Below are 8,522 nucleotides of genomic sequence, written 5' to 3'. Positions count from 1 at the left end.
GTGTCCTGCCTGCATGCGGCCAGCAGAGCGCCCGTGGGTGTGGGGATCAGAGCCCACGGCCCTGCTTGGACCTGAGCACCCCTCAGCTCTGCCCGCACGGTGGGGTCCGGGTGGGGGAGGAGGCGGGGCAGCTGGGGTAACTGCGCCGCCCCGAGGGCAAACCGGGTTGCCTTGGGGGGGACCGCAGCGCGGCTTCGTCCCCCCCCGCTCCCGCCACCGCACCGCGCTCCCCCGCGCTCCCTCTGCCCCACCGGCTCCCCCGCGCTCCCTCTGCCCCACCGGCTCCCCCGCGCTCCCTCTGCCCCACCGGGCTGCCCCGCCCTCCCTCTGCCCCACCGGGCTCCCCCGCGCTCCCTCTGCCCCACCGGCTCCCCCGCGCTCCCTCTGCCCCACCGGGCTCCCCCGCGCTCCCTCTGCCCCACCGGGCTGCCCCGCGCTCCCTCTGCCCCACCGGGCTCCCCCGCGCTCCCTCTGCCCCACCGGGCTCCCCCGCGCTCCCTCTGCCCCACCGGGCTGCCCCGCGCTCCCTCTGCCCCACCGGGCTGCCCCGCGCTCCCTCTGCCCCACCGGGCTCCCCCGCGCTCCCTCTGCCCCACCGGGCTCCCCTGCGCTCCCTCTGCCCCACCGGGCTCCCCCGCGCTCCCTCTGCCCCACCGGGCTCCCCCGCGCTCCCTCTGCCCCACCGGGCTGCCCCGCGCTCCCTCTGCCCCACCGGGCTGCCCCGCGCTCCCTCTGCCCCACCAGGCTCCCCCGCGCTCCCTCTGCCCCACCGGGCTGCCCCGCGCTCCCTCTGCCCCACCGGCTCCCCCGCGCTCCCTCTGCCCCACCGGGCTCCCCCGCGCTCCCTCTGCCCCACCGGGCTCCCCTGCGCTCCCTCTGCCCCACCGGGCTCCCCCGCGCTCCCTCTGCCCCACCGGCTCCTGCGGCCCCGGGAGCGCGGGCCGGCGAACCGGCGGCGGGGCTGGGAGGGGCCGCTCGCCCCTCGCACCTGCACGGATCCTCGGTCTAGGGCAGCGAACCCCGGTGCTCCCCGCCCGCCTGGCCCTGCCGGGGTGCGGATCGGGCCCGCCTGCGGCGGCGGCAGTAGGGACACCTCCCCCGCCATGTGACAGGACGGGACGGGACGGGGGGGACGGGGAGCGGGGGTGTCCCCCCCGGCTCGGGGACGGGCAGGGCAGGGTCCCGCTGGCACTGCGGGGGCGGGCGCCGGGACGCGCGGGTCCCGCGGCGGGGCGGGAGCTGCGGGCGGGAGCGGTGCGGAGTGTTCAGGACCGGGGACAGGACCCTGAGTCCCTGCGCGCGGCCCCGGGACGCGGGGCGGGCGGGGGCGGGGGCGCCTCGGTGCACCCCTGGGCCCGGTGATCCGCGTCCTGGAGGAGGGGGATGACACAGGAGGACAGAGTGACAGTGCCAGGGGTTGGAGGGACCTGGGAAGCTCATCCAGTGCAATCCCCCCATGGAGCAGGAACACCCAGATGAGGTTACACAGGAACCAGGCGGGTTGGAATGTCTGCAGAGAAGGAGACTCCACAACCCCCCTGGGCAGCCTGTTCCAGTGTCTGTCACCCTCATTGAGAAGAAGTTTCTTCTCAAATTTAAGTGGAACCTCTTGTGTTGCAGCTTGATCCCATTACCCCTTGTCCTATCATTGTTTGCCACCGAGCAGAGCCTGGCTCCATCCTCGTGGCACTCACCCTTTATATATTTATAAACATTAATAAGGTCACCCCTCAGCCTCCTATTCTCCAAACTAAAGAGCCCCAGCTCCCTCAGCCTTTCCTCACACGGGAGATGCTCCACTCCCTGCAGCATCTTGGTGGCTGCGCTGGACTCTCTGCAGCAGTTCCCTGTCCTGCTGGAACTGAGGGGCCACAACTGGACACAAGACTCCAGGTGTGGTCTCCCCAGGGCAGAGCAGAGGGGCAGGAGAACCTCTCTGACCTACTGACCACCCCCTTCTAACCCACCCCAGGTCCCATTGGCTTCCTGGCCACAAGGGCCCAGTGCTGGCTCATGCTCACCCTGCTGTCCCCAGGACCCCCAGCTCCTTTTCCCCTACGCTGCTCTCCAACAGCTCATTCCCCAACCCATAATGGAACCTGGGGTTGTTCTGCCCACATTCAAGACTCTACACTCGCCCTTGTTATACACAGGAGGGTCGTGGGGGAATCTCGCGTGACGTGGAGCGCCGTGCTGCCGGCAGCCCCGGCCCCGCACACAGCGCACAGCGCTGCCCGTGCCAGCGCGGCCCCGCCCGGCGGCGGGAGCGGCGGGAGCGGCGGGAGCGGAGGGGGCGGAAGGAGCGGCGGGAGCGGCGGGAGCGGCGGGAGCGGCGGGAGCAGAGGGCGCTGCGGGAGCGGCGGGGGCGGCGGGGGCGGCGGGGGCGGCGGGAGCAGAGGGCGCTGCGGGAGCGGCGGGAGCGGCGGGAGCGGAAGGAGCGGCGGGAGCGGCGGGCGCTGCGGGCGGCGCTCCCCGGTGGCCGCGGCAGCCCCGCCCCGTGTCGCCATGGCGACCGCGGCTCTCGCGAGGGCCGGGGCGGTGCGGGGCTGGCGCGGCGCTCCCGGCGCGCCCCGCGCGGCCCGTTGCATCAGCGGCGCGATGCGGCTGCGGGTGGCGCCGGGCGGCCCCGCCGCGCTCAAGGTGCTGGCGGCCGCCGGGGCCGCCGCCGCCCCGGTGCGGCTGGTCTGGGCTGACCCGCTAGGTGAGATCGCGGCCGCTCCCCCCTCCGGCACGGACCCCGCGCACCGGCCTCGCTGACCCGCAGCCCCCGGCGGGGACCGTGGGGTCTGACGGAGCCGCTTCCCCCGCAGAGCGGCCGCTGGGCTCGCTGAGCGCCCCGTGGGCGCCCGCGCTGGAGCTGGACAGCGGCGCCGTCCTCTTCTCCGCCAACGCCATCTGCCAGTGAGTACCGGGGCGGGGGGGCGCCCCGCCGCCCCCCGCTCAACCCCCCCATCCCACCCACCCACCCCCAGGTTCTTCTTCCTGGCGCGCGGGGAGGAGCCCACGGACCTCACCAACCAGTGGCTGGAGTGGGAGGCCACGGAGCTGCAGGTGCGCACGGAGCTGCCCTACAGACCCTGAACCTCGGGTGGGCGGGCGGGGGTCCGGCCGTGGGTCACCTGCACTGCGGGGTGTCGAGGGTTCAGATTGCGGGGTGACAATCAAACCCTGGCAGATGTGTTGTTACCCCCCTCTTCCCCCTTTTGCCCCTCCCTCTCCCCCCTTCCCACTCAGGACAGGCGATCGGGAGGGAAAAAAGGACAGAGAGAAGAGAGTTGGAAAAAATTAAAGATATTTTACTAATGCTACTAATAAGAGTAGAGAAAATAATACAAAATATACAAAACCAATCTTGAAAGTCTCAGCAACTGCAGGGCAGGCACCCAAAGTCCTGGATTGGACTCCACAGCCAACCGGAGCTGGATTCAGTCTCTCACTGGCCTCAGTTCGCAGGGACGACTCGCAAGGTCCTCTCCTAATGTCGCCATAAGGAAAAGGGCGAGATCCTCGTGATCTCCCATTTTATATGAAGTATTCACGTGAATGGAATGTTATACACAGTTGGTCAGTTGTTTCTCGTCGCCCCTCTCGCGAGATGTCCATCCATGCTTATCAATAAGTTTGCATTCCATTGCTGGGTTTTACCAAAACACGTGTCTGGTTCTCCAGGACAATGCAGTTAATATGAAGCTTTAGCTGACAGGCAAAATTCACTGAAAGAGAAACTTGTTTTTGACAAAACCAGGACAGGGGGCAACGTGGGGCGCACACCCCAGGCTCTCCCTGGTACCCCCCATGTCCTTCCCAGTGCCCCCCATTATCCATCTAAGCCTTGACCCCGTGCCACCCCGTCCTACCCCTCTCCAGCTCCGTCCCACCCGTGCCTCTGCCCCCCCACCCCTGTCCCCCGCTCACAGTGCCACGGGGGACCCTGCAATCCCCGCCCGTCCCCCGCCAGTGTGCCCGGCCTGCCTGACCCCTTCTGTGTGTGTCTGCGCCAGCCGGCGGCCTCGGCCGCCCTGTACGCCCAGCTGGTGCACGGCAAGAAGGGGCTGGAGGCGGTGGAGGCCCTGGGGCAGCTGCTGGAGCACATAGAGCAGAACCTGAGCAGGAGAGGCACCGCCTACCTCGCGGGGGTGAGTGGCGCCGCAGCACGGGGGGCTCTGCTCGCGGGGGAGGCGCTGGGACCTGCTTCCCGGAGGGCTGAGCTCGCTGCCGCCCGCCCCGAGGCGGAGCTCAGCGCCTCTGCTTCTGTGCCCTAGGACACCAAGTCGGTGGCCGATGTGGTTGTGTGGGGCGCCTTGTTCCCCGTCCTTCAGGATGAGACCAGCCTGCCAAGTAAGAGTGAAATAGGGGTGCCAGGGGAGAGCGTTCCTTGCGTTCCTGGGGCTGTAAGGATCACGCTGCTCGCTCTGTCTTGCCCCCCAAGGTGAGCTGCAGGCACTAAGGACGTGGTTCCAGAACATGACGCTTTCGGAGGCCTGCAGGAAAGCTGCTGACTCGGTTTTGATGCCCAAAGCGCTGCTGGAGTTCAGGTCTTACCTGCAGAAGCATCCTCCCCTCTGCCTGGGCACGCAGAGAGCCGCCGGCAACGAGCCCGAGGTGCGGCCCGGCCCGGGGACGGGCCAGCGCGGGGCTGGCGGGGACGGGCACGCAGCCCCTCACTGGGACCAGCCCTCCCCGCAGGAGGAAGATGGTTCTGAGCGCGCCCTGACGGAGGAGGAAATCGCAGCTGCTGCGGACGCCTGGGCCCGCGGCGCCGCAGCGCTGCCCCAGCCCTGGAGACCGCAGAGACCTGTGTGAGTCCCAACGCGACGGTCGGGCTGGTTGTCCCAGAGCCGCGAGGGGCCTGGCAGGGGCTCCCGGGCTGGCGCCGCACCGTGTGCAGGTGGGGCTGCTCTCAGTGCCCGCTCCGAGCGCTCTGTCCATGCCAGGCTGCCGGTGGAAGGCATGAGGAACGTCCTCATCACTAGCGCTCTGCCCTACGTGAACAACGTGCCCCACCTCGGCAACATCATCGGCTGCGTGCTCAGCGCCGACACCTTTGCCAGGTGAGACGTGGCTGCGGGAAAGCCGCCTGTGGCCAGGGGATGGTTGTGAGGGGCCGTGCTGCCCCCGACGCCCACGCGGGTGTCACAGGCGCTTGCCTGCAGGTACTGCCGCCTGCGGAACTGGAACACGCTGTACGTGTGCGGCACGGATGAGTACGGCACGGCCACGGAGACCAAGGCGATGGAAGAGGGGCTGACGCCTCGGGAGATCTGCGACAAGTACAACGCCATCCACGCTGACATCTACCGCTGGTTCGACATCTCCTTCGACTACTTCGGCCGCACCACCACACCGCACCAGACCACGTGAGCGGCCGCGTCCCCCGTGGGGAGGGAGCGGTGCTGGGGGGCGCGGGGAACCCCAGCGTGCCTGGCTGAGGGTGCGTTACGGCGCCCCGGGGTTCCCTGCCTTATGGGGGCTGTTCCCCTCCCGTCTCAGGATTGCCCAGGACATCTTCCAGCGCCTGCTGGCCCGCGGGTTCCTGCTGCAGGACACGGTGGAGCAGCTGCGATGCGAAGACTGCCAGCGGTTCCTGGCTGATCGCTTCGTAGAGGGCATCTGTCCCTTCTGCAATTACGAGGAGGCCCGGGGGGACCAATGTGATAAATGTGGCAAACTCATCAACGCTGTGGAGCTGAAGGTGGGAGGGGATCTCTTTGGGGACCACCCCCAAACCCGCCCGTCTCGCTGTGCTCAGGACCCCCAGCCGTGTGCTGGGCTCCCTCTAAAGCACGCTTTTCCTCCTTACAGAACCCGCAGTGCAAGCTCTGCAGGGGTGTCCCTGTGGTGAAAACCACCCAGCACCTCTTCCTGGACCTCCCCAAGGTGAGCGTCGTCCCTGGGGGAGCGGGAGGGGATGTCGCACCCTGGTCCCACCGCCCGCCCCGTGTGTTCCCCGCAGCTGGAGCAGCGCCTGGAGCCCTGGCTGGAGCAGTCCTGGGCCACCGGCGACTGGACGGCCAACGCTCGCTACATCACTCGCTCCTGGATCCGGGATGGGCTCAAACCCCGCTGCATCACCCGTGACCTGAAGTGGGGCACACCTGTGCCTCTCGAGGGCTTCCAGGACAAAGTGGGTCCCACCTGGCCCCTCTGTTGCAGCGTCCGTCCCCAGGTACGCTGACACGGGGGTCCCCTGCTCATCCATCATTCTCCCCTCAGGTTTTTTATGTGTGGTTTGATGCTCCCATTGGCTACTTGTCCATTACAGCCAACTACACGGACCAGTGGGAGAGGTGGTGGAAGAACCCACAGCAGGTAGGAACCTGGTGCAGCTGCAGGACAGAGGTGGGGACAGAGCCGGGTGCCAGAGTCCCCCTGATGTCCTCCCCACCTCCCCCACCACCTGTCAGGTTGAGCTCTACAATTTCATGGCCAAGGACAACGTCCCGTTCCACAGCGTCATATTCCCCTGCTCGCTCCTGGGTGCTGATGACAACTACACCCTGGTGAACCACCTCATTGCTACAGGTACTGCGGGGTCACCGGGGACCGTGGATCTCCACACCCCCCCACTTTCCCTCAGCGGGGGGAACAGTCCGGCCTGTCCTGCACCAGCGCAAAAGCGCATTCGCCCTCCTGGACTTAAAGTCCCTTGGAGCTCGCTGGGAACACTTTAACAGTGTCTCCCTGCGTTGTGGGGCTGTTCCCAGCCTGGGAGGGGGCTGGCTCCATGTTTGGCTCCATGGTGGGGTCTCTTCTGCCCCCCTCAGAGTACCTGAACTACGAGGACGGGAAGTTTTCCAAGAGCCGGGGTGTGGGGGTGTTTGGGGACATGGCCAAGGACACGGGCATCCCTGCGGACATCTGGCGCTTCTACCTGCTGTACCTGCGGCCCGAGGGGCAGGACAGCGCCTTCTCCTGGAGCGACCTCATGCTCAAGAACAACTCGGAGCTGCTCAACAACCTGGGCAACTTCATCAACAGGTTCTGGGACAGCCTGGCAGTGGGTGGCAGGGGCCACCTCTGTCCCCAAGCTGTGCTCATGCCTGCTCTACCTCTGTCCCCAGAGCTGGCATGTTTGTGTGCAAGTTCTTCGGTGGCGTTGTCCCCGACATGGTCCTGACGCTGGATGACAAGCGGCTCTTGGCCCGTGTCACCCTGGAGCTGCGCCAGTACCACCAGCTGCTGGAGAAAGTCCGGTGGGTGCCTGGGACCCCGCGACCGGCCCGGAGCTGAATGACCACGAGAGGGGGAGGGCAGGGACCTGCAGCCCCCGCTCAGCCTCTCTGTCCCCTCCAGCATCCGCGATGCCCTGAGGTGCATCCTCAGCATCTCCCGCCACGGCAATCAGTACATCCAGGTGAACGAGCCCTGGAAGCGGATCAAGGGTGATGAGAAGGACAGGTAGGGAGGGCTGGGGCGACGCGGGTCGGGTGGTGCTCCAGCCGGCAGTGATGGACGGTGTCGTGCCCCACAGGCAGCGTGCCGGTACAGTGACCGGGGTGGCAGTGAACATGGCTTCCACGCTGGCCATCATGCTACAGCCTTACATGCCCAGCGTCAGCCTGGCCATCCAGGGGCAGCTCCGCATCCCCCCCGACTGCTTCATCCTGAGCCACGACTTCACCTGCACCCTGCCTGCTGGCCACTGCGTGGGCACGGTAGGTGCTGCGGAGGGGGGAGGCAGCTGTGGGCTCAGGGGTGGGCTCAGGGGTGCTTGCCCTGCAGGGGTAACCCCTTTTCTCCCTGGCTCCAGGTAAGCCCACTTTTCCAGAAGCTGGAGAACGACCAGGTTGAAGCCCTGCGCCAACGCTTTGGGGGAGGACAGGTGAGCAGGGGCTGCGCTGTCCCCACAGCTCCTCTACCTCGGGCGCCTCCTCGCCTCTCCGCTCCTGCTCTCTGTCCCTCCTCACTCGCTGTCTCTCCTTTCCCAGACTGAAGATCTTGCTCTAAAGCCCCAGGTACCTTTGGAGCGCTGCAGCAACCTGCCCGTCTCCAGCAGGACAGGGTGCGGTACGGAGCTGCAGCCCCGCGGACTGGAACCTCCTTCTGTCCTTCCACAGGCCAAACAGCCACATCCAGCCCCAGCAACCCCAGGTGACCCCCAGCTGATCCAGGAGCTGACGGAGCAGGTGGCCAAGCAGGTGAGCAGGGGGGGCAAGACTGGCTCTGTCTGGCCTTTACTGCCCAAGCCCTTATCAACCCCCCCGCCTGCCCCAGGGCAACTACGTTCGGCAGCTGAAGGCCAACAAGGCAGAGAAGGCGGAGGTTGACACGGAGGTGGCCAAGCTGCTGGAGCTCAAGAAGCAGCTGTTACTAGCTGAGGGCAAAAGCCCTGAAGTCCCCGTCCCCAAAGGGAAGCGGAAGAAGTAGCACCCGGTTCCTCGGTGCTGGGGAAGCAGCCCCGGTGTTACCCAAAGAGCAGGCCAGGCTGCGCTGGCTGGTGGTTATATGGATGTAATAAAATGCAAAAGCTATATACACGTGCGTATGGAAGCCGTGCCCCCCCAGGTCAGTCTGTGCGAGGG

General features: G+C 67.2%; 1 protein-coding gene across 6 annotated transcripts; it reads left to right on the top strand.

Annotated features, from left to right (window-relative positions):
• Positions 1 to 2,598: 2,598 nt before the first annotated feature.
• On the top strand, positions 2,599 to 8,402 carry MARS1 (methionyl-tRNA synthetase 1; the record flags this gene model as incomplete). 6 transcript variants are annotated; one of them, XM_080360721.1, is made up of 22 exons in its annotated part: positions 2,599 to 2,701; positions 2,811 to 2,901; positions 2,973 to 3,051; positions 4,002 to 4,136; positions 4,263 to 4,338; positions 4,430 to 4,602; positions 4,687 to 4,799; positions 4,935 to 5,051; positions 5,154 to 5,357; positions 5,491 to 5,692; positions 5,803 to 5,877; positions 5,954 to 6,124; positions 6,214 to 6,309; positions 6,405 to 6,522; positions 6,765 to 6,978; positions 7,062 to 7,193; positions 7,294 to 7,398; positions 7,472 to 7,655; positions 7,751 to 7,822; positions 7,929 to 7,955; positions 8,058 to 8,138; positions 8,215 to 8,402. In XM_080360721.1, 22 exons carry the CDS (start codon positions 2,599 to 2,601, stop codon positions 8,365 to 8,367), a joined length of 2,721 nt encoding a protein of 906 aa, XP_080216847.1. In that variant the 3' UTR covers positions 8,368 to 8,402. The 6 variants fall into 6 exon arrangements, 4 of the variants coding, with proteins under 4 accessions (XP_080216847.1, XP_080216846.1, XP_080216848.1 ...); XM_080360720.1 differs by having other exon boundaries at positions 4,430 to 4,799; XR_013923408.1 differs by lacking the exon at positions 7,929 to 7,955 and having other exon boundaries at positions 4,430 to 4,799; positions 7,489 to 7,655; positions 8,215 to 8,263.
• Between the last annotated feature and the right edge of the window lie 120 nt (positions 8,403 to 8,522).

The sequence above is a fragment of the Nesoenas mayeri genome, assembly GCF_963082525.1.
Source record: "Nesoenas mayeri genome assembly, chromosome: 28".
Taxonomy (NCBI): Eukaryota; Metazoa; Chordata; class Aves; order Columbiformes; family Columbidae; genus Nesoenas; species Nesoenas mayeri.
Note: the sequence above shows the minus strand (reverse complement) of the source record. Positions and strands in the feature narration are given on the sequence as shown.